The sequence below is a fragment of the Psammomys obesus genome, unplaced genomic scaffold, assembly GCF_907164565.1.
Source record: "Psammomys obesus unplaced genomic scaffold, mPsaObe1.curated_primary_1811, whole genome shotgun sequence".
NCBI lineage: Eukaryota > Metazoa > Chordata > Mammalia > Rodentia > Muridae > Psammomys > Psammomys obesus.
This window is the reverse complement of record NW_026592890.1, coordinates 24,296,370-24,320,094: the sequence shown is the minus strand read 5'-3', so window position 1 is coordinate 24,320,094 and position 23,725 is coordinate 24,296,370. Positions and strand designations below refer to the sequence as shown.

General features: G+C 43.9%; 1 protein-coding gene across 1 annotated transcript in view; it reads left to right on the top strand.

The window, feature by feature from the left end:
• The window catches only part of Ak9 (adenylate kinase 9), a 114,192-nt gene extending 90,467 nt beyond the window's left edge, over positions 1–23,725 (top strand). Inside the window, exons 31-41 of the mRNA XM_055615878.1 lie at positions 267–485; positions 1,958–2,171; positions 8,290–8,491; positions 9,973–10,119; positions 10,225–10,445; positions 15,866–16,062; positions 17,336–17,505; positions 18,334–18,432; positions 20,755–20,857; positions 22,220–22,334; positions 23,249–23,725. Of these exons, the coding sequence (XP_055471853.1) occupies positions 267–485; positions 1,958–2,171; positions 8,290–8,491; positions 9,973–10,119; positions 10,225–10,445; positions 15,866–16,062; positions 17,336–17,505; positions 18,334–18,432; positions 20,755–20,857; positions 22,220–22,334; positions 23,249–23,451 (1,890 nt within the window). The 3' untranslated portion in view covers positions 23,452–23,725. The remainder of the gene's footprint in view (positions 1–266; positions 486–1,957; positions 2,172–8,289; positions 8,492–9,972; positions 10,120–10,224; positions 10,446–15,865; positions 16,063–17,335; positions 17,506–18,333; positions 18,433–20,754; positions 20,858–22,219; positions 22,335–23,248) is intronic.

Sequence of the window (23,725 nt, the reverse complement as noted above, 5' to 3'; positions counted from 1 at the left end):
TGTGTGTGTGTGTGTGTGTGTGTGTGTGTGTGTGTGTGTGTGTGTGTGTGATATTTCAATATGTCAGAGCAACAGGACCTTGGTCACCATCACTTCCCAGGTACGAAATTCACAGATCAAAAGCCTCATGCATGAAGGTCAGCGTGGGTTCATCTACCCACAGGCAGCTTCTTGTAGAGCTAAAAGATACTGTCTTTATGCTCACATGCTCACCAGCTGTGTCTACTTGCTGTAGCTGAGAAACACTTTCTGATGTCTCTTATCAGGACGAATTCGAGAAGTTTCTGGTACCATTAATTACGGTTAACGGAGCTAGGAAAATTCATATTGTCCAATATATATTGAATTTGAAACTGAAGCCGCTGGTGGAAAATCGTGCCAGCATCTTCGAAAAGTGTTACCCAGTGTCACCACACCTCGCTGATAAAATGCTCAACTTTACCTACAAGTACCTGAGCTCATTTGGCTACTGGGACCCTGTAAAGGTAATGTCACAAAATTCATCTGAAACCCACCATTCCTCATTTCTTCAAGTTGCTTAGGAAGGCATGGTCATTTTGAAAAGTCACAAATATTATATAATGCTATACGTTAATATTTGGGGGACTGAAATACAGCCATCTAACTTTTTATCTTTGCTTCTGCTAGAAAATATATAGCATGGAGCCGACACTCTGCCCCACCTGAACTTCTTTGTGTCCTTGCATTTATTCCCAGCAAGGAGTTTTATTCCAGTCTAAGAATGAGTGACAGTGCTGATGACATTATGGACCTGAGTCATTATTCTACTGCAATTCTCAAATCGAAGCAGTGTGACAAACTGCTTCACACCCACTCTGCCACAGCCAGGAAAGACGGTGCATGCCATAAAAAGATCACCACACTTACCATCAGTTAATTACTCACTCTATCCCCTTCCATAGCCACACCTTAGACCGCCTCTGGCGGGGCGGGCATTTTACAGTTCCTCGTAGCCATTAACGATGTGAGAGGAACCCATCCGTAAAAAAATGTGCAAGAAGCTGGGTGTGGCGGCACACGCCTGTAATCCCAGCACTTGGGAGGCAGAGGCAGGTGGATCTCTGTGAGATTCACCAGGCCCACCAGCCAGGGGAATTAGCCAGAGAAACACTGTGTCAAAAAAAAAAAAAAAAAAAAAAAAAAAAGGGGGGGGGGGGGGGGGGGAGAGAAATTCATCCATTCTGAAAGATAACTCAGCAAAAGCACCTGTATAACTTGTTTCAGATACTACAGCCAGAACTTTAGTCAGGGAAGGCTAGTTAGTGCCATTTCTCTTCTGGGAGTTCAAAGGGCCTCCCATTCAAGTCCGTGAGCAGGTACATCCAGGATGGTAGTGCCATGGACTAATAATTCCGAAGGTAAGAAGTCTAGATCAGGGTGTCCTTGGAGCCTCTCCCCTTGTCTAGCAGTTGGCCACTTTCTCATAGTTTCCTCACCTGGCGCTTTCTTTGCAAATACCCACCTGTGTCTCTTCCTCCTGTTGAAGCTCCATCCTATCCTTTGTCCTTTTTGCCTCATTTTACCTCAATTGTATTCACATTGGCAATAAGAGTTTCAACACAAGAGCTGTAAGGGAGAGGGGAAATACAATTCCACAACACCATCTTGGAAGTGGATCTGTTTGTGGGGAAAAATTAGTTCATGAATAAGTGTAACAATCTCATAGCCCTTTTCAGAAATGTTTAATGTAAGCAGTCATCATGAAGGAAGTAGCACTGTAATTGTCATAAGCTAAAACCATCAAGGAAATGTTGTGCTGATTACATATGATTCACAATAACCTGTAATTTGTATACAGTTATTTTGTTAATATTTATAACTAGGGGCTTTTAACTATGTAAGGAAGATTATGTTTTTATATTTTACCATTTTTTCAAATATATGAAGGAAATGCTTTATAAATTTAATCTAACTTGTGAATTCAATTGTCTTACAGCTAAGTGAAGGAGAAACAATCAAGCCTGTGGATAATGCAGATAAGCCACTCAGCCCTGTAATCCATCGTCAGTATATTTACTTTTTCTCTAGTAAAAAAACTAGAGAAAAATTCATGACGAACCCAATCAAGTATATCCGGCAACCCAAACCCAAATCTACCATGCCTGTGAAGATTATGATTGTGGGGCCTCCCAAGTCAGGGAAAACTACAGGTGAGTTTGTCTGTCTTTCTCCTCTGGCCTCCAGGGAGCTCTGGAACCCAGTACCCTGCACCAGATCTCCAGGAACTAGCTGTAAACTTCGAGGTTCACCACGGGGACTGTGCCAATTTACATCTCCCACCAACCATGTATAAAGTGATTCATTTCTCTCTACATCTTTCCCAGAATTTATTTGTTTAGTTGATTGGTTGGTTTGGTTTTTCGAGACAGGGTTTCTCTGTTTATTCCTGGCTGTCCTGGAACTCGCTTTGTGGACCAGGCTGGCCTCGAGCTCACAGAGGTCCGCCTGCCTCTGCCTCCCAAGTGCTGGGGTTACAGGTGTGCGCCACCACTGCCCATCTTTTTAAAAATAATTATTATTATGGCTGAATTGAGATGAACTTCTCAGTGTGAAAATTACTATTTGCAAATATTTTTGGAGGATTCCCGTGTCTCTTTAACCAAGGATGTTGGTCCATAATTTTTATTTTGTTATTTTCTCTTGTTTTTTATCAGGCTTGGTACAGGGACATATTAGTTTCGTGGCATAAATTTGTAAAGGTTCTTTCTTTTTTTTTTTTATGTGATGGAATACTTTGAGAATGACATGTATAAACTCTTTTTTAAAGTTAAAAAAAAAAATCTAACAGTGGCTCCACCCAGTGCTGGGCTTTTCTTCATTGGAGACTCTACTGCCTCAATTCCATTGACTTACTTCAGTTTCACACAGCCTCTTGATTAAAATTCAGTAGGTTATACATACCCAGGAGTTCATCCATTTCTTCTGGATTTCCTAATTCACTGACATCTGCAGCTGTCCCTGAGCCCTCCACAGCCAGCAGAGAGATGACCCATGGGAGGCGAGAAGGCAGATTCAGCGCGACCCAGTAGCTGGTGTTCAAACTTCTGGAGTCTGACCCGATACGCCTATTTTAGGCATATTTAAGCACTGCACGGTTTGGTGAAAACTTACTTTGGTGATAATTAACTCACTCCTGCATTCACAACAAAGCATACATACATCTCTAAGCTAAATATAGATGAGACTTGGCTGCACTGGAACTCATTCTAAAGTCCGTAAAGATGGGCTCTGTAGATTGACTTGGAAGAAGCAAAGAAACAAACAAAAAACAATGTCAACAAAAACCAAGCTTATGATAAGAATCTGTGGGAAGATCTGGTGTGGTCTCCAGCAGCCACACAGATAGAGCAAAAGTCGCCAGCCATGCCCCATCCCAGACCTCTGCCCCCTTCCCTGGAAGGGACAACCCTGTGGGCTTCACAGTCAGGTTTCCCCAGAACACAAAGACCTCCACACAAATGTATAGATTTTCAGAATACTCTCTAACTTCCCCACGAACTGCAGAGGCATGTGTTGTGATATCCAGCTTCACCCCTCACTTATTTCTGGGGGCCTCTCCAGCTCCTGCTCATTTTCTCTAAGGGTCTGTCATTCTTGTTTATCTCTTCAAAGAACCAACCCTTTTTGTTACTGGTCCGTTGTTTAGTTTCTGTTACACTTGTTTCTGCCTTGGTTATGGCTTAAGTTTATTCTTGTTTTTTTAAGACTGAGATACATGTAAGATTTTTAAATTAATCTCTCTGGTTTTAAAGTATATACACTCATAGCTACAAATTTCCCTCATAGTACTGATGGGGGAGGGTTGGTTTTTGTTTTCATTTCCCATAGGTTTTAGTAGCTGTGTTTCCATTTTCATGTGATTCTACAGCTTTTTCTTACTTCCCTTTTGGTTTCTCCAGTGACACACCATTCATTCAAAGCATGGCTTAGGATAAAGCACCAGGCTCTAAGTCAGGCTGTTAGTGGTTCAAATCGTGGCTTAGTCTCTTAATTTATGTAGCTCTTCCTGCCTCTGCTTTCTAATGCTTTCTCTGACCTGAGACACTGGGTGTTATTTTGTGTTGGTTTGGTTTGGTTTGATTTGATTTGGTTTGTTTTTTTGTTTTTGTTTTTTTTTTTTTTTGTTGGTGGTGGTGGTAGTGGTGGTTTTTGGGTTTGGTTTGGTTTGGTTTGGTTTGGTTTTTTGGTTTGGTTTTTTTTTTTTTTTTTTGCATTTCTTAAGAGTTGCTTTGCAGCCTCATGTGTGATTTGTTTTGGAAAAGATTGCATATTCCAAAAAAGGATGTATATTCTGCCTCAGCGGGGTGCTTCTTAAGTCTATTTGACCTATAGTATAATTTAACCCTGGTGTTATTTTGTTGATTATTTTTCTATATGATCTGTTGGCGACAATAAACCACTGAAGCGATCTGCCATTGTCGCATTGGGCCAGTTTCACTTTATGCCCAGTAGTGTTTATTTATGGAAGTGAGTGCTCTGACATGGTATCCAGTACCATGAATTCCTTCAGTTTATGCTTATCTTAGAAGGTCTTTATTTCTCTTTCTATTGTGAAGGATAACCTGGTTCAATATAACAATCTTTTTTTTTTTTTTCACAGCTTAAACTTCTTCACTGAAGCCCTGGTAGCCTTTGGAATTTCTTCTAAGAAATGTTTATGTGTGATTTGATACTTCTCTCATACAAATTTTAATATTCTTTCTTTGTTCTGTACTTCTGGCATTTAATTATGAAGTTTAATTAATTTCTGTTCTAATTATGTCTGGTTGGGATACTGAATGTCTCCTGTAATTGGCTATCTGTATCTTTCCCAAGACTTGGGAAATTTCCTGTCATTATTTCACTGATAGGTTTTCAGTACCTATACCCTATATTTCCCATTTGTCTGAACTGATTACCCTACTCTATAAATGATCCTTTGATAGTATCCTATAGTTTTCTAGTGTCTTGTTTATTCTTTCCTATTTTTCTTTATTGCTCTATGAGTATAATAACTAAGTTTTGTCAAGCCCTGCTGTTCTTCCACTCTAAGCTGTTGGTGATGCTTTCAAATGTTTCTTTTAAATTTGATTTATTGAGATTTCCATTTTCAAGATTTCAGATTGTTTTTTTTTTCCTAGCATCTCTTCCATTCTCTCCCTTTAAGCTATTTATTCTTTGTAAATTTTACATCATGCACCCCAATCCCATTTATCCTTCATATCTGCCCTCTGCCTGTGCAACCTCCCCCTCCCCCCCAAAAAAAGAAAAGAAAAGAAACAAAAACAAAAAGCCAACATCTGTTGCGGAAGCCTCATTGTGTCATTGTGACACATCACACAGTATACTTTATTACAAATGATCATTGCAGTGAGCCCCAGCTTCTGCTGCGCTGGCAGTCCTGGATTATTACCAGGGCTCCTCTCAGACAGCCTGTTGTTGCCCTGTGTCATGGAGACCTCACGCTTTGGATCCGCAGGACCGCCCAGCAGCTGACAGATGCTTCGTGTGCTCAGGCAGTTCATAAACGGGGCAGCTCCCCCGCTTTGTCCAGCCGAGAGGCGGGGCCACACAACCAGCAAGGGACATGCTAGGATTTTTCACTTACCCCATCAGGGCCAGCTCTCCCCAAACCATGCTACCAGGGCCAACTCTCTAGAACTGCCCAGGCAAGGCTTAGGCCCTCTCTCCTGACTGCTGCAGCATGTGAGGGGCAGGTCCAGCTCACCAGCTCTCTCACACTGCCCAGGTGAGGGCCAGAGGCAGCTCTTTCTCTCACACCCTCAGGGACAGCTCTTCCACACTGCCCAGGCGAGGGTCAGGGCCAGTTCTGCACAGCCCTCAGACATCAATATGGTCACAGGTAGCAACTTAGAACAGGGATGTCCTCATGGCCTTTGATGCTAACATGGCCCACCGACATTGACACAGACGTTTACTGCTGTAGAGCCACTGACCTGGGTATGGGCCTCGGTGGCAGCATGGGCTAGGACATGGCCTCAGGTGACGGCGCCAACTACTGCCCGTGTCTCCAGCTCTGCCTCTCTTCATAGCACACAAACCATTCTGCTGCTCCTCCTCTCCCATCTCCCCACCACATACCTGCTCATTGTACCGGTGGGACTGAATGTCTTCCCTATGCCTCTCTCCTCTCTCTCTATGGAATGTCCCTTGCATGTCCCTCATTGTCGTCCTTAATCCAGCTATTTATTTGTATCCTTTTAAATTTATGAATTTGAGAGGTTTTTTACGTTCTTTGTCCAGGGATCTGGGGAGTTGGCTCAATAGGTAAAGTGTCTGCCTTGCAGGCATAGGACTTGAGGTCAAGCTCTAAAACCCATATAAAAAATCAGATATGATGGTGCACATTTTGTAATCCCAGCTCTAGGGAGGCAGAGACAGGCTGTTCCCCAAGACTCCATGGCCAACCAGCATAGTCTACTTGGAAAGGTCTAGGCTGGTAAAAGATCCTGTCCTAAAAGACTCAGCACACATGTGTGCACACACATAACCACAGAGAGAGAGAGAGAGAGAGAGAGAGAGAGAGAGAGAAATCTAAAACTTGATATGAGACATATGAGGTTGCCCTTTGGCCTTTACACACATACACACTCATGCGCTTGTACCTGTATACCTGTACAAACACACACACACTAATAATGAAACATAATTAAACATTTTTAAGTTTATTTTTCTAATTCTTAAATTTCTTAGCATGACAAAGAAGAACGTCATATTGTAAACGTTCACAAGATGATCTGTTTCCCAAGCACAACAGAACGCTCTCGTCTGAATAAATTTCCACTTCCAGGCCTGAAAACATAGGCAACAATCTGACTCCTCACCTCTCTGTTGAAATGGAAAGTGGTTCTTTTTTTTTTTTTTTTTTTTACAATATGTTTAGTTTTGAAAGCTCATTTAGCTTAAAGTGTTGAGGAGATCTGGTTCCAGAGTGTTGGCGTTGGTTTTACTTATGTTTCTTATATCTTTTTATCCCTACTCCACCCCAGTCCCTCCCAACACCCTAACACCAGGCAGGAGAGAGAAAGGGTTAGTGGGAGAGGGGCGCAGTTCTCTTAGCTGCTTCCTGCTGAAAGTCAGGTTCCCTAGAGCTAACCCAATCCTCATTTCAGGAGATCTCCAACTTCTTGTCTCACAACAGCAACCAGGAGCAGCAAGGGGGAAGCAGCAGCAGCCTTGTTCTTTCCCTCCCTCCACACCCTCTGGGCTCTGGCATTTATTCTCTCTCCAGAGTCCTCAGGTTTAAACTGTCTGCAGCTGGCAAAGAGCTCCTCTTAGAGCCCACATGAGGCAAAGAGTCTGCTGCTGTGGATGATGTGAATCAGTCCCACCCACATCCCACACCTGGGACCAAAACAGAAACATGCTTGTATCCACAACACAAGAGTCTGTAGGGAAACTGAGGTTCAGGCTCTGGGATTTCACCTGACCCTGGGAAATCAAGGGAATCCCCTTTCCATCCATGGCCTCTGGTGAGCTATTGTACAACTGATCTTTACATCTGAGGCTTTTGTTCCCCTCAAACATAAAGTTAGAATTTACTTTTCACATCACCCAAATAAATTCACAGGAAAAAAAAATTCTGTCTCCTAAGCTATAAACTTCTACTAAAATGAATAGTAGGTGACCAGAAAGATGGCTCAGCAGAAAGAGCACTGGTTGCTCTTCTGGAGGGCCTGGGTTCGATTCCTAGCAGCCACGTGGCAGCTCCAATCCCAGGGGATCCGAGATCCTTTTCTGGCCTCGATACGTACTGAACACGTGGTGCACAGACATACATACAGGCAAAGCACCGTACATGTATGTATGTATGTACGAAATGTATGTCATTATAACGTTTAAAAAAAAAAACAAAAAACTTCCTACAGGGTTGACAGCCATCACCAGGCTAGGGTTTGTTCATCCTCCTTGCAGAATGGAATCTGCAGCTGGACTGGGGAATGGTGTGCGTAATCCAATCAAGTAGGATTGGTACATTGTTCTTTGACAGCCTCCCAAATACATAAGGGCAGTAAGCAATGCCTCCCCCACAAATTTGCTACCTCACGCAGAAGGAGTAAGTTGCTTAAGCGTTACTTCAAGTTGGTTATTTAAAAATGAAAAAAAAAAAAAAGAAGAAGAAGAAGAAACCCGGTTGGTTCATTAAGAAGACCCTAACGTCACAAACCTGAAGTAAACTTGTCTTCGGTGCCACAATCCGGGCTCTGAGAGCAAAGTTAACTGATGAACGCGTGGAGTGAAGCAGGCTTCGCGCTTTATGTCTTCCAGTGGCCAAAAAGCTTGCAAGTGAATATGGCTTGAAGCGCTTGTCAATCGGAGATGCCTTGCGTGGGCTGTTGAGCAATCACCCAGAAACAGAGCTGTCACTTAAGATCAACTGGCACCTTCACAAAGGCATGATGGTGCCAGACGAACTGGCGGTTCAAGCTTTAGATATTGCCCTGATGGATACTTCGTGCAACACTGTAGGGTGAGTGGGTGGGGCTGGGGTGACTTTAAGGGGCCTTTTTAGGAGGGTTTGGAGCGCCCTGCTTCCCAGACTGAGCGTTTACATGGAAACCTTATCTTTTTCCGGCAAGATTCGTGGCCTGAACTCATGGCCGATTAGCCCACAGCCCTCCTTACTCCCCTGAGCATAACCCACAGATGAGGCCACAGACCCCACGACCCCCTCACCACTCCATGAGGTGATCGAGGAGAAAGCCTCTCTAGCTCTCAGAGGATATGTTCCTGGGGACATGGTCCTTCTACAGTAGTGCCCCTCTGTAATGCCATATTCTGGCTTCGTCCTCAGGTTACCCTCCTGCTGGGCCTTTTTTCTAGTCCATTACAGCCATTGGTCACACCCCAGGGAGCCCTGGTTCTCTCCAGTCGTGAGTTCAGGTCCTAGAATCCCCCGGTTTAGGCAGGACCTTGTATATTTAGAACCTGCTGGCTCTCTTTTGCCAGCGGCTTTGAGCGAAGTAATTGACTCTTTCCTCTAATTTGATGGGGATGGGAGCGTCAGGGAACAGCCTTCGGGAGAAGAAGGGACCTAGCCATACTGCATTACTTCTCAGTCCCCTCCCAACCCCCCATGAGGGCACCTTTGGTTGGGTCCCACAATTATTTCATCTGAATCCCAGTATGAAGGCTGCTCATTCCCACTAGGTTTATTCCCGCAGCCCTGAGAGCCACTGGCCAGCTCATCCCGTCACTCAGTTCATACCCACCGTTACCGGTGGCCACCAGCCACCTGCCTAGCCCACTGCCTTGTCTAGGAGGCCTCCCTCAGAATTTCTGAAATTTAATTTAAAAAAAAATTGTTTCCTTTCAGTTTGCTAGACAACCTTGTTTTCTCAGACTGTTGGGTTGTGATCTTTACACCTTCTGCTCATGCATCTGTGCCGTAGGCCTCACAAATTCCCATTCTCCTACAAGAAGACTACCTCCTCACAAGAATACACACGACTGCTCACTAAACACCCAGCACAGGCCATGCCCCATTCCGGTTGCTTTCCACTCCAGCTCTCTAATCTTTGAAGCCACTCTAAGGGTTAAACATAATTCTCTCCTGTTTTATTCAAAACCAAAGCATGGGGCTTTTATGTCAGGTTTCAAATCTAGGTGTGCCTGCGTTCACCTGTCGTCTGTGCCGGTGCTGATAACACCGGGGATGCACACTTCGAAAGGTAGAGTGGGCGTGTCTCTCGAATTCTCCCCAAACCTGGTTGTGTGACGCTGAGCCTACGGACGCACGTGCCTCCGCTTTCAGAGCTGTGTCCGGGGGCACACTGCCCACCTCGAGGTCTAGGGATGATGACTGCAGGTTCAGATGTAAAGATGAGGAAGGAAAGCACAGAACTAGTACCAGTGTCACGAGGGAAAGTATAGAAGTGCTCAAAGGCAGAGATTTGTTCCACAAAGAATGTTGGACTTTTTTGTTTGTCTGTCTGTCTGTCTGTCTGTCAGTGTGGTCATCGACGGCTACCCTTTAACGGCAAAGCAGATGAACCTCTTGGAGACTCGGACCATCATTCCCATGATCATCTTTGAGCTGGATGTGCCGAGCAAGGAGATTTTCAAAAGGTTGTTCTTGGAAAGGAAGAGTGAGCAAAGGTGATGCTCCCGGGGCTCCGTGGGAACGGGGTGAACCTGACCTCTGCACGGGGGACGTTTCGTGCCTTCAACAGCTTTCCCACCCCTATCCCTGCCCCGTCTTAGTTTGCCTTATCCAGTGCACAACAGCACACAGATCATAGCGTTCAAGAATTCGAAGTACCGTAAAAATGTCGACGAGATAAGGAAGTTTTACCAAGAGCAGCATCAAAATTGGCACGTGATTGACGGGTTTCACAGTAAGTGGTGGGTGTGGAATGAAGTCATCAAAGACATCCAGCAGATGAACAGGTACATACAGACATACATGGAAAGGATAAAGGAAGGTAAGAAAACATGATCGCGCGGCATGCGTGTGTGTGCGTGTGTGTGTGCATTTTGTGTGTACAAGTTCATGCATGTGCAGCTGAATATGAAGGCCACAGGACAACCTTGAGTGTCTCTCTTTTCTTTCTTATTTTTTTTCTTTTTTCTTTTTTGACAGAGGCTCGCCATGTAGTCTTGGATGGCCTGGGACTTGATATATATAGATCAGGTTGGCCTCAAACTCACAGAGCTCTGCTTGCCTCTGCCTCCCAAGTGATGGTGATTTTTTTTTTTTTTTAAATGAAGCAAACTGTGAACTTGAGATCCAGATATGCCTGGTCTCTGTTTACATAATTTATTGAATTTGAACTTTGTCTTGGCAATTAGTGTTTTAAATATACAGTACTAACTGAATGTTGGTATGTCCCCAAAAACATATGTGAAATCGTGACCTTACTTTAAACAGTGTAACAGTTTAAAAGGCCCAAGGGTGAACTAATTAGGTTGTGGAGCCTCTGCCTGTCCAAATGAAGTAGTGTCCTTCACTATAGGAAGGTTTAAGGAGCTCAGCTCATTTGTCCCTTCTACTGTGTGAGAAGGTGCGAGCTCTGAGATCCAGGTCTAATCAGATAGGAAGTCTGCCGACACTTCGATCTTGCACGTCCTCACCTCCAGGACTACTGTGCAATGAGTTTCTGTTGTGAGTCAGCTGAGCAGACTGAGCTCTTTGTTGCACAGGCTGAGCAGGGTAGGTTGTGTTAGCATGTATATCTGTTCTAGTCAGTGACAGCTGCTGCTCAAGCTTATCTAATCTTGCACTTCAATTCTTTGTTTTAGTGGACACATAATTATTGTGCTTTTTTTTTTTTTCTGGTCAGTGCAAGGGACCTAAGCCCAGGCCTTACATATGCTAGACAAACAAGTCCACCAGTGCATTCCACACCCAACCTTCAAGACACACCTTTAGGGAACACAATGTGACAATTCAATACCTGTATCCTGAGCAGGATGTCCCCCAGGTCCTCCAGGGTTTCATTCTTATTTAAGGCTGAATAACGTTCCGTTGTGTATAGACTGCATCTCCCTTGTTCATTCATCCACTAAGAGATGCTTTGGCTGATTCTACATCTTAGATATTGAAAATAGTGATGGGTTTTAAAATGTGAGTGCCTACATCTTTTTCTATATGCTTATTTCATTTCCTTTGTATTTATATTCTGAACTGAGGTAGCCAGATCACATCTGCAGTCGTTTGAAGAACCTTCGTACTGTTCTCTGTGGTGGCTGTACCGACACCACCACCACCACCACCACCCCGCATCCTTGCCAACAGTTAGGATTCCCTTTTCTGTTTCACCCTAGGTACCCTGGATGACATAATGCCTCCCCACAGTTTTGATCTGCATCTTTCTGATGACTAGTGGGGCTGAGAAGCTTTAGCATATTTGTTGGCCATGTCTTTTGAGAAAAATATCTACTCACGGCTGTATTCATTACTTTTCTCATCACTGTGACGAAATGTTTGACAAGAAGGAATTTAACAGACGAAGGATTTCTTTGGCTTCCAGCTTGAGGGGATACAGTCCCTCAAGGCAGAGGAGTCATGGTGATTGTAGGAGTTGTGCAAAGCTGCAGGAGTCTCTAGAAACCAAGCATAAAGGGGGTGGGAAGTGGGAATAGGCCTGTGTTTATAAGCCACAAGGCCTGTAGTTTCAGTGACCCACTTGCTCTTGCTGGGCCCCACCTCCTCAAGGCTCCACAATGTTCCCCAAAGAGCATCAACAGATAGGGACCAAGTGTTCACACACAGGATCCTGAAGGGACATTTCGGACCCAAACCATAATATTGGCCAGTTGGTGGTTTTGTTTGTTTTTACACGGTTGAATAGTTGACATTCCTTGAATAGTTCCTTATACATGCTGATGTTAATCCCACTGTCAAAGGTATTTTCTTGCACTGCGGAGTCTCTCGTCTTACTAGTTAGGGTATCTTTTGCTGTGCTGAAGCATCTTCATTTTGACTGACGAATGCCTTTACCAAATTTTGCTTTTCTTGCCTGTAATTTTGAGGTCTGACAAAAAAAAATTATTCCCTACACTGACATGTTGAAATGTTTCCCTATGTGTTCCCCATCTTTCCCTCCCTCCCTTCATACAGACATACAGACATACACATACATCTCTTTTTCCTTACCTCTCTCTCTTTCTCTCCCTCCCTCTCTCCTTCTTCTCCCCACTTTCTCTCATTATCCTTAATTCCTTTCCTCTCCTCCCTCTTCACTGCTTTTTGTGCCGGGGTCTTGCTCTATGGCCCAGGCCCTGCAACTCACAGAGATTCTGCTGGCTCAGCCTACCAAGTTTAGGATCCTGGGCACAAACTTTCTGTAGTTTTAGGTCTTGCACTGTTAGAGCCCAGGAAGTGCCACACAAACCACTCAGACACTGGTCTTGTCTAGATTTTGATGGTTTATTAGAAGGTCTTTCCAAGCTGATCGATCAGGACCACAGTAAGGCAGCCATCACTGTGGCATTGACCTGTCTCTTATGGGAAAACCGAGTGCAGAAGACAACAGGCAGCAACACATTTTGGCTAACTGTACAAAGAAATCTTACCTTTTTGGCTAACTAGACAAAGCATTATCAGCTGACCTTTAAGCTGATTGGTTCTAGGTGTGGTAAGGGAGGGTTTTCCAAAGTACATTCCAAGTACAACCAGGTGTATAGATAGCAAAAGTGCAACCAGAGTGTGGCCAAGTGTGTAGATAACAAAGTATAAGTTATGACACTATTAAATCACAGTAAAATAGAAGGTCAACTCTACCCCCTGGCAGGGACTGTTAGTGTCAGCTATGAATAACTGCTTCTAGGAAGCAGAGTTGAAAAGTTTAAAATTTTGAGCTTAATTTCACCTTATTAAAAAAAAATGGATGCTGAATACAAAGATGGCTATGTCAAAGAGCAGGCCTCAACAGAACACATTTTGAGTTTTTTAGTACTTTGGGATTGAACATAGGGGTTTTCACATGTTAAGCTAGTAGAGTCAGCATCGAGCTATATTCCCAGCTATGTTATTCAGTTCTTGTTGCTACAGTAACTGCCTGAGAAAAACAGTTTAAGATAGAAATCTTACTTGGGCACACTTTCAAAAGTCTGAGCCCATCCTGCCTATCAGGGTTATTTACTGTCTGTGGTGAGACAGAGCATCATTATGGAGAAGATGAGGAAAAGGAAGATTTGTCATTTTCTTGTATCTAGGAAGTAGAGAGAAAGAAAGGGGCCAGAGGACCAAATACAACCTTCATGCCCTCAATGACCTACTTCATTTAAGTTGTCACTACCCCTAAGACGATGCCAACAATTGTAGACCAAGCCTTCATATACGTGAAGGACATTTTGTGTTCAAATCACAGCATTTTATTCTCGGCTCCCAAAGGCTCTTGGCTATCTCATAATGCAAAATGCATTGAGTCTATCCTCCGGAGCCTCCAAAATTCCAAATTCTAAGTCCTCTGAGTCACAAGGCAAACCTTTCTCATAAAATCAAAAAGGAACTTCCATGTGTTGAGATCTGATGGTACTGGGCTAATTCCAGTACTAATCTAAACAAGCAGGAGGGATAGGAGGCAAACAAGACATTATCAGACCAAACGATGCATCCACAGCTCCATCCCCAACATCTGAGGATCATAGTGTTTTCATCTAAATGAAACCAAGGTTGAGTAACCCTTCCCACTCCCAAGGCTAGCCATGTGTGGCTCACATGGCCTCTCTCTCAGGCTGGCTCCATTCACTTTTTCTGTCTTTCCCCAGCGGACCTTCCATGCTCTTGGCATTCCTAACATCCTTGCATCTCCATTGTGTCTTAGACTTCACCAACACAGCTGCATGCAACACCATGTCAAGATCTTGACCATATCGTGCACTGTCGACCCCCTAGCCCTCTTTTAAAATCTCGTTGGATGCTCCTATGACCTGATAATTCTCTCATTAGTTGTGCCTGAAATGGCAGCATCACCAGGATAATCATTAATTTATTTACTGGCTTTTTGAGACAGAGATTTGCTGTGTATCTCAGGCTCTCCTCAAACTCCTCAAATGCCACATTGTCTTAAGTCAAGTAACACTACTCCAGAAACCTCTGAACTGTGAAAGATACAAAGATGTCAGGAGACCCCAATCCATTTGCCACTCTGGACACTTCAGAATGGACCCAGGACCTAATGAAGGAGTCAGTACTTCGTGGCTGGGAACCATTTTTGTGATGCTCAGTACAGTCAAGGTATCCTATTCACTTTTGATGACTCCGTTGAGTCACAGATTTTTCCACTTGAAAAAGCCTGCATTCCAGCAGTGCGTAGCTTGAGGGCCTTACTGGGAATGCTGCTGAGGCCTCGCTGATCATTGCTTGCTCTCAGTAGGTTGGCAGAAGATGACAGCCAATAAGACAATGCTTCCCAATGCCTGCCTCATTGAAGGGCTATGACTGCTGAGCTGGCAGTTAGTATCAGAATTGTGTAGACAATGCTTGTTAGAGCATGTATGTGCGTGTGTGTGTCCATTCATACAGATGTATACATGTAAATGTAACTATTGTGTGCATATAAAATATATGTATATATAACTATTATTTGTGACTTGCATATGGTTGATGATACCTGAAAACTAGAACGAAAATACTCAACAAAGATAAATTATTTAAGTAAACCACATATGCTTATAGTTACACGCATAAGTTAATAATCATGTATTTATAGCTTATATATATTTTTTGGAGTAGAATACTATGCATTAATTCCAAGGAATTGGGTCCCTGGGCATGGTGAGGCACTCCTATAATCCCAATATCCAGAAACCTGAAGCAAGTTGACCATAAGATCAAGGCGCCTAGGATTCATAGAATCAGAACGCGTCTCCTTGAACACAAAAACAAACAAAAATTAAGCATGTCTAAAGAATCGGGCCAACATAGAAAAATGTCAAAGACAACAATTAACTGATAAGTTGCAAAGTAATGTTTACATGTAATGACATAAATATGCTAGATGCAAAAGGCATGTATATATGCAAATGTACAGAAGACAAAGAACTAAAGAGGATATAAACCCAACGGTGGGTATCTCTCAGCATGGGTTGAAGGCTAAAGGGTGCAGACGTGAAGAGTAGCTTTTGTTTTGTTTGTTTGCTTGCTAGTTTGTTTTGAAACAGGTTCTCACTATGTAAGCCAGGCTGGTTTAGAGCGTGTGGCAATCCCTCTGCCTCAGCCTCCAGAATGTGGGATTGTAGACCAACACCACCACATGCAAAAGTAAATGTACTTTTTAATCTATTGTTTAGAATTTTAGAATGTGTAGTGTTAATAGAGTGGTGTCTAACTGAAATTATTTTAATTTTTAACCATTGCATTTTCTGTGAAAACATATGTTATCTATGTTAATAACAGGGAAAGCCGCTTGCATTGACAAATTATGTATCACGCCTGAAGAGCTGATTTCTCGCCTGGGAGAGTTTGGACAGTTCTGCCCTGTCAGCCTAGCAGAATCTAATGAATTAATTGATTGTTCCATAACTAGCAGCTTGGAATTTGCAGCAGAGTTCAGGGGACATTATTATAAAATGAGTTCCCTGGAAAATCTGAATGTAAGTCTGTTCCTTATGTAAATACTAGTTCAGGAAAGAAAATGACTTACTTGTCATAAACATCATCAAATAAGGAAAACGGGCTCCCTTGGGAATGCTCAGAAAATCGGGATCAAGCACCACACCGTTAAAGCTGTGACTGGGACCAGTGACAAACTCAAAGACTATCCCAGACACATTTAGAAGGCTTTGGTCAGTGACGGGTCTCTGATAGCCTATCAGGGAACGCCAACGGTTGAGTCTCACCAATGGAGAGGGTCTGAAGCATTGGGACCCATCCTACAGAGAGATACCCAGGAGGCCTCAGCTTCAAGGGCTGAGGGAGTCGAGCCAAAGTCAGTAGGAACGAAGCGAGAGCTCAGCTGAGATCCTCCGTGCTGAATATAACCACAACAACAAACAAAAAAGAAAAAGCTAGAATTCCCAGTTGTTCCCCGGCATCTGTGGGGATTAGTTCCAAAACATCCCTTCCGAGGGCGCCAAATTCTATGTCCGCTCAAGTATGGAGAGGGGTAGCATTTGCATATAAACTAGCCTAGGCATACCCTCCCGCATATGCGGAGGGTGGTTTATCATATCTAATCCAATGTAAATGCCTCCTTGTAAGTAGCCGTTTACGCTGTGTTGCTCGGGGAATAATGCAAGGGCAAAGGGGCATACATGCTTAGGTGTTTGTTTTTTTCTTTCTCCTGAATATATCCAATCTGAATCTGGGCCTCAGAACCTATACACATAGGGAATTAGACAACTTGTACCCCTAAATTGAAAAGTCAAAGCATATATTGATTCCAATATTTTGATGCCAATACTTGATACTCTACTTTGGTTTGTAACTGAAGACAATAATGAAGAGCAATCCGAATATTTCCTCCGAAGAATGAGAATGGTCATGTCTTTACTGGGGGAGGTGCTCATTGTACGCAGCGTAATAGCCGCAGAACTTTAGAGCAGAAGTTGGGTCCTTTGCGCCTGTACTTTCCAGAGCGGTCCCTGGAGAACCATTGAGGGGACACATGGGCAGGCAGGTGGCTGAGGACTCTGTCCTTGTCGTAGAAAAACAAACTAAAAAGTATTGTTTTTTGAAGAGACCTTTGATTGGTTGGTATTATTATCCCGAGAAGCTTCTTATAGAACAAGCTACAGAAACGTCTCTCAGATAACTCGAAAGGCTACTGGAAAGGAAAGAGAACAGGAGAGCCTCTAACAATAGTTCAATTGGTGTTAATTTTGATGTTTTTAAATGCGCTTGCTGCTCTACCTCTTCTCTTCATAGAAATTCCTGAAGACCCCGGAAGCATACGTGCCTCCCTTGGCACCAAATCCACTCCCATCTCCTGACATGATTCCCAAAAGGCTGACCCTGTCAGAGCTGAAGAGTCGTTTTCCGAAGTGCGCTGAACTGAAGGGCTACTGCCCAGTAACTTACCAGGATGGAAATCAAAGGCAAGCCACCTTATGTGTAGAAGGACAGACCCACACACCTGCTCAGAAGCAATTGGGACATTTTCTTTAATTGAGGTTTTATCTCTTAATTTTTCCGTGTCATAATAGAATCAGCTCTTCTTAACGTAAGCTATTTGGTTTAGAAAAGTCACTTTTTAAAAACTATATAATTCTGATTTTAAATATTGTTTTCAAGTATTATTTTTAAATGATTTATTTATTATTGTATGTGCATTGGTGTTTTTCCTGCATGTACATACGTCTGCACGTACATACGTCTGTATGTCTGAAACTAGAGTTACAGACAGTTGTGAGCTGCCATGTGGGTGCTGGGAACCGAACCCCAGTCCTCTGGAAAAATAGGCAGTGCTCTTAACCACTGAGTCATCTCTCCAGCCCCTTCACTTATTATTTTATACTACACTTAAGCACTTCCCTTTGAGCGCTCTCCTCATTGGCATCAACCAGAAGCAGAACTGATGTGCCATGCGCTGGCAGGTGGCCACTGAGGCCTGAAGAGGGTCTCTGAGCCCCTAGAACTGGAGTTACAGGGCCTTTGTGCACCACCTAACCTGGGTGCTGGAAATACCAGCTCCTGCCCTCTGCAAGCACAGCCGGTGCTCTCAAGCTCTGAGCCATCTCTTAGGCCCAGAAAGTCCTACCCTGCTGATTGCTCATGGAAGTGTTTCTTTTTTTTCCCTTGAGCTGCACAAGTAGAAACGTGAAACATTTTTTGACATTTTAGTCATACAATATTAGTGACGAAGCTACACACATTAATTACGTGGTGGGGTTTTGTTTTGTTTTGTCTTGGTTTTGATCTTTCAGATATGAAGCCCTCAAGCCTGGTAACATTCAGTATGCTGTAGAGTATCGTGATCGGATATACATTTTTGAAAGTGAAGAAAAACTCCAGAAATTCATGAGGTGAGATTATTCACCAAATTATAAATATTTATGATCTTCCATGCCCATGTACTGTGTTTGGAACTGGGGAAGAAAAAGGAAGGGGAGGAGAGGGGAGGGAAGGGAAGGAGAAGAGAGGGGAGGGAAGGGAAGGAGAGGAGAGGGGGGGGAAGGGAAAGGAGGCAGTGAGCATACACTCACACAAACAGAGGGGCTGTGGGGAGAGGGAGAAAGGTTTGGTGAATAAGTGCCACTTTGTCCCAAAGCTTGGGGTTTCAGAGTGGATAGATTTTGAGTACCTGATAATAACAGAATATTTGGGGTCCTCAGGAAAGACAAAGGGCCTGGCACTCTGGCATGGTTGGATTGCCAGAGTGAGGGCTGAGAATGAACTGGCATGGGCCAGAATGGATAGAGAGCCAGATTCCAAGCTGATGAGCAATCACCCTGTCCCTGGGAAATCCAGGGCCTGTAAGAAAGTCAGCATGTCTGGATGTGAGGCAGAGGTGGGGCTGGAGGAGGTGAGCATAGCAGCGAACAGAAGACCACATAAAACCACCAGTGTTCAGACTTGATCCCAAGCATTACAAAAGTAGACAGCCTGGCCCTAAACTAGGTGAGTATTAGAGGCTATTTTGCTCAAGAATATCCATGGGGTGTTAAGAATGATCTGGAGGCAGAAATGATGTTTAGAGGTTAATAGCGTATGAGGCATGTTGGAGCTCACACCACTGATCATTGCTCTTAATACTGACACACACATCTGAAGACTGCCTCAGAGGTGAAGGGGAGTAGGGACGGAAGCCTTGGCCTTGAAAAAGAGAACCTCTGGGAAGTGAAGCGATATTAGGGGCTGACACTCATGTGAGACTGAGGGTCTTGGCAAGTGAGGCTGGGTGGCATGGAGGGAGCCTGGAGGCGTGAGGGAGGTCCCAAGGGCTGCAGGTAGCCCAGAGGTGATAGCCAGCGGCAGCAGCGAGGGGCAGAGCTGCTGAGGAAAGTGAATTGGACCAGAAACCATAGAAATAGTGAGCACTGCCGGCAGCAGCTGTCTAGCGAGCAGAGACTGTCCTGCCACCAGGCGTCTGCATGAGAAGCCCAAGACAAAATCCCTTTAACCTTTCCGATTTTAAAACATTCGCAAGTGCTTCCAAAAGAAAAAGAACGTGCCTGAGTTTGCCACGTCTATTGAGACTCAGGGTCGAAGAACATAATTGTAAAAAGATGAGAGGTGATCGTTGCCAGGAGAGATTTAAGTTTGAAGGTGAAAGCTGAGCGCAGTGGCTCACACCTGTAATCCCAGCACTCTGGGAGGCTGAGGTAGGCAGATCTTTGAGAGTTCAAGGCCAGCCTGATCTACAAAGGCAACCAAGTACTACAGGTTGAGTACAGGGCAACCAAGGCTACATAGAGAAACCCTGTCTCAAATTAATTTAAAAAAAAAAAATTGAAGGCGAGAAAGTGAATTACTCTCCGTGTTGGTTTTCTTTCTTGTATTGTCTCGTTGGTTTGTTGTTTTGGATTTTGATGGAGGGTGGGGTTGGCTAGTTGGCTTGTTGGAGGTGGAGACCAGGTCTCAGTCTGTAGCCCAGGCTGGCCTGGGATGCACTCTGTATAGCACTGGTTGGTCTGTTTTTGCCTCCTGGCTTCTGGGATTACTGGTCAGCACATCCAGCTATTTCTCTTTTTTTTTCTTTTCTTTTCTTCTTTTCTTAAATGGGATTGTGAGCATGTTGAAATGCAGCTGCATAGGAAGGATCTAATAAAGAAGGATGTGCCAAGACTTGAGAGCGGGAAAGCAAGAAACAGCTACAGTTAAAAAAATAAAAAATAAAAAACAGAAAGAGGGTCCAGTGGGATTCAGAGCATGGGTGGAGATGCTCAGAAAGGAGGTACCAGTGCTGGGAAGAGGACTTCACATCTAACTCTGCTCGTGCTCAGCTGCTGCTCGAAGAAGCTCCTGGTGTCCTCCACCCTGGGCATAGGGTGTCTTCATCTGTCTTTCGGATGAAGGTGCCACTTAGTTCAAATTTTGCGACAAATGAAAATAAACTTCTGTATAGTCACTGTGAAAGTTAAGAAATCTGAGAACAGGTGATCAAGGCTGGAGCCCCAGAGCCGGAAGAATTAGGAGTTGAGAGTTGTTCTCAGCAGCAATGTGAGCTACATGAGACCTTGTGTGAAATCAAAAAACAACAAAAGAAATTTCTAGGGCCCCTGGTCTTTCCCCTCGTCTAAACTTCTCCAGCAGCTGAGGCAAGCAGTGAGCTTTATCTCACACTCGCATCTGCGTGCACAGAACGGCTGTGGGAGCTTGTGTCTAATGAGCTTTGTTGTCCTCAGGTTGCCAACACAGTACTGGGACCAGAAGCTCCCATACAAACTGCCCCCGCTAAAGGAGACCATCCACCTCACAAGCCTCCCTCTGCCTGGGTATCTGGAACAGGTTCTGTTGCATGACTTTCTATGACACCCATTACAAGGATTCAGGGGTCTTTCCTAACAGTAACGTCCACTTCTGTAACAGTGAGGTTCCAGGCAAAGCCTGCTGGTTTTTAAGTTGTAAAGCTTGTTAAAATAAAAGGCGTGACCGCCTGTAATTAAATGCCTGGAGCTGCACCACTTCCAAGGAGAATGGGTTGTCTGAAAACTACTCCCGTGTAAGTTGGGTGTATAGTTGGGTTTCTATTTATTTTATTTTAGGGTTGATGCTGGGTTTGTTTTGAAAGTGATATTAAACATTGTGTTGGCCTCCCAAAGGTTAAATTACTCTGCAAAAGAGTTAAGTCATAGTACCAGGATAAGAGAGATACAAAAACTCATGTTTTATCCCAAATCCATGTCTGTTCAAATCACATTTTATCCATCCAGATAGAGTTATTTTTAAAGGCAGTGAAATTTGCCACTAGTCAATTACTATTTCAAAATTAGTTAATTTTTAAATTATTTGTATGTGTGTGAGTTTGTACGTTTGTGATGGGAGGGAAACGTGTGCCATGGTATGTGTATGGAGGCCAGGGGACAACTTTGCAGAGATGACTCTCTCCTTCCAATGTTAGTTGTGTTTCTAAGCTCAAGCTCAGGTCTCCAGGTTTACACAGCAAGCACCTTTGCCCATCGGTCCATCTCACAGCTTTGTCAGAACTTCTCAGCCACTTTTTTTTTTTTTCAGTTTGCAAGTTAGCCTTCAATGGCACATACCTGAGCTACATAGCAAGACTGTCTCAAACAAAACAAAACAAAAACAACTCTGAAAGAAAAACAAAAGGGAGAAGAGGAGCAAAGTTACCCTTTCATCGGGCCCACTACCTACTCACCAGGGAAGTCACCTAGGGAGGAGTGTTGTCTTAAGGCCTTGTATCAGAAGACCTCTTTTACCTTCAGGGCCCTAGGGACTCAGCTACAGTGACACTGTGGTCTCCAGGATGCCTTGCCAGGTGGCCAAGGATGCACAGAGTGGAAGGGGGGCCGCCAGTGCCAACGACACAAGCAGAGATGAGCCAAGACAACCCAAAGCCCTGTGCCCCCTTTTTTCTTCGTTAACTTTGTGTTACAGAAACCACAGGAAATAGAGGCAAAGACAAAACAATGCCAAGGCAGGCATCCATCACCCAGCTGGCAATTTGCCAATTTATGTTTCATGTTCTCTTATCAAATGTAGTTTCTGCTTCTTTCCTGCTCACTAGATGGTCATCTAACCATCCCCATGCCAGGAAGGCTATTTGAGGAAAAGAATAAGGCCTTTATCTATCTGTGTTAAGAACTGGAACTTGAACATACACTGACTTAAATTGTCTCCTATCCGCAGGGCACAGCCACTTCCCTGATCAAAGCCTTGAACGCAGCAGGAAACCTGAAACCCAAGCTCCCCTTCTTGAGTGTGAGGAGGTCTGTCCTCCTCTATATAGCGTTTCATCTCAAAGGTAGGCCTTTCTAAACGCACCACTCAGGAAAGCTTAGCGCTTGTTGTGCCTTGTGCGGTAGACAGGGTGAATATCTGTATGAAAACATCAAAACTGAAATCGCCAGTTCTTAAGTTGAGGACTATGAACTGGACCTGGTGGCACTGGCCTATAAGAGCCCAGCTAAGCAGGAGGATAAGGGGGATCACAAGATCAAAGCCTGCCTGGACTGTGGAGCGAGCTCTAATACAGCCTAGGCAACTTAGTAAGATCCTGTCTCAAACACAAAACCTTAAACCATGCATGGTGGCGCACACCTTTAATACTAATACTTGGGAGGCAGAGACAGGCACATCTCTGTGAGTTCAAGGGCAGCCTGGTGTACATAGCAAGTTCCAGGCCCACTAGGACTACATGGTGAGACCTTATCACAAAAGAATGCAGAGGTCTAGGGATGTAGTTCAGTGGTAGAGCACTTGCCTAGCCTAGGACCTAGGAGGTCCTAGGTCCAATCCCTAGCACCATAAAATTAATAATATAATAAATAAAAACCAAAGTAATAAATACTATATTCAGCACTCAGAAATCCATGCCATAGAGAAAGGTGAACGCAGGGAAATGGCTGTGCCCTGCAGGTAGAAGACAATTTAAATCAGTGTATGTTTGAGTTCAAGTTCTTAAGACAGATAGATAAAAGCCTTATTCTTTCCATCAAATAGTGTTCCTGGGATGGAGGTGGTTAGATGACGATCTAGTGAGTAAGCAAGGTAGACAGCCCTCTAACAGGAAATCATGATCTAAGATAGACAGCATTCTAACCTTATCTGGGATAAGGTCATTCCCCCCTTAGTTGGGTGTAGCTTAGTTACCTGTGAATTTATGGCTTACTAACCACCCATCAGAAAACATTCACAATTCTGTGACATTTTCTACAGCATTTAATCCCAAAGCTTCTGAATATTCAAGAAAAAAATACAAGAAGAAGATGGAGCAGTTTGTGGAAAGATGTGAACTCATAACATACCTCAGTTCCAAGATGACCCAGAAGTACAAGGAGCCTCAGTTTAGAGCCATTGACTTCGATCATAAGCTACAGATCTTTTTGTCCCTGAGAAACACAGACCCAATTAACGGGTAGCTTGCTTAGGTTATGGAGACCCAAATCCCAAAAGTCTCCAAGAGACAGAGGAAACTGAGGAAGCAGAATTAAAATCTTCAATTTCTGAAATGTGTTTCCCTCCTGCCTGACATTGTGTAGTTACTAGACCTCAGATGGACTGGAAGGCCTACCCAGGAAGGGTCACGTTCTGAGTGCCTAAGTATTAACACAGTTTTCAAGTTCATGGCTTTTTTCTGAATTTTGATGCTCTCACAAAATAGGCATTCCCTGTGAGATATTAAAATGCTTACTA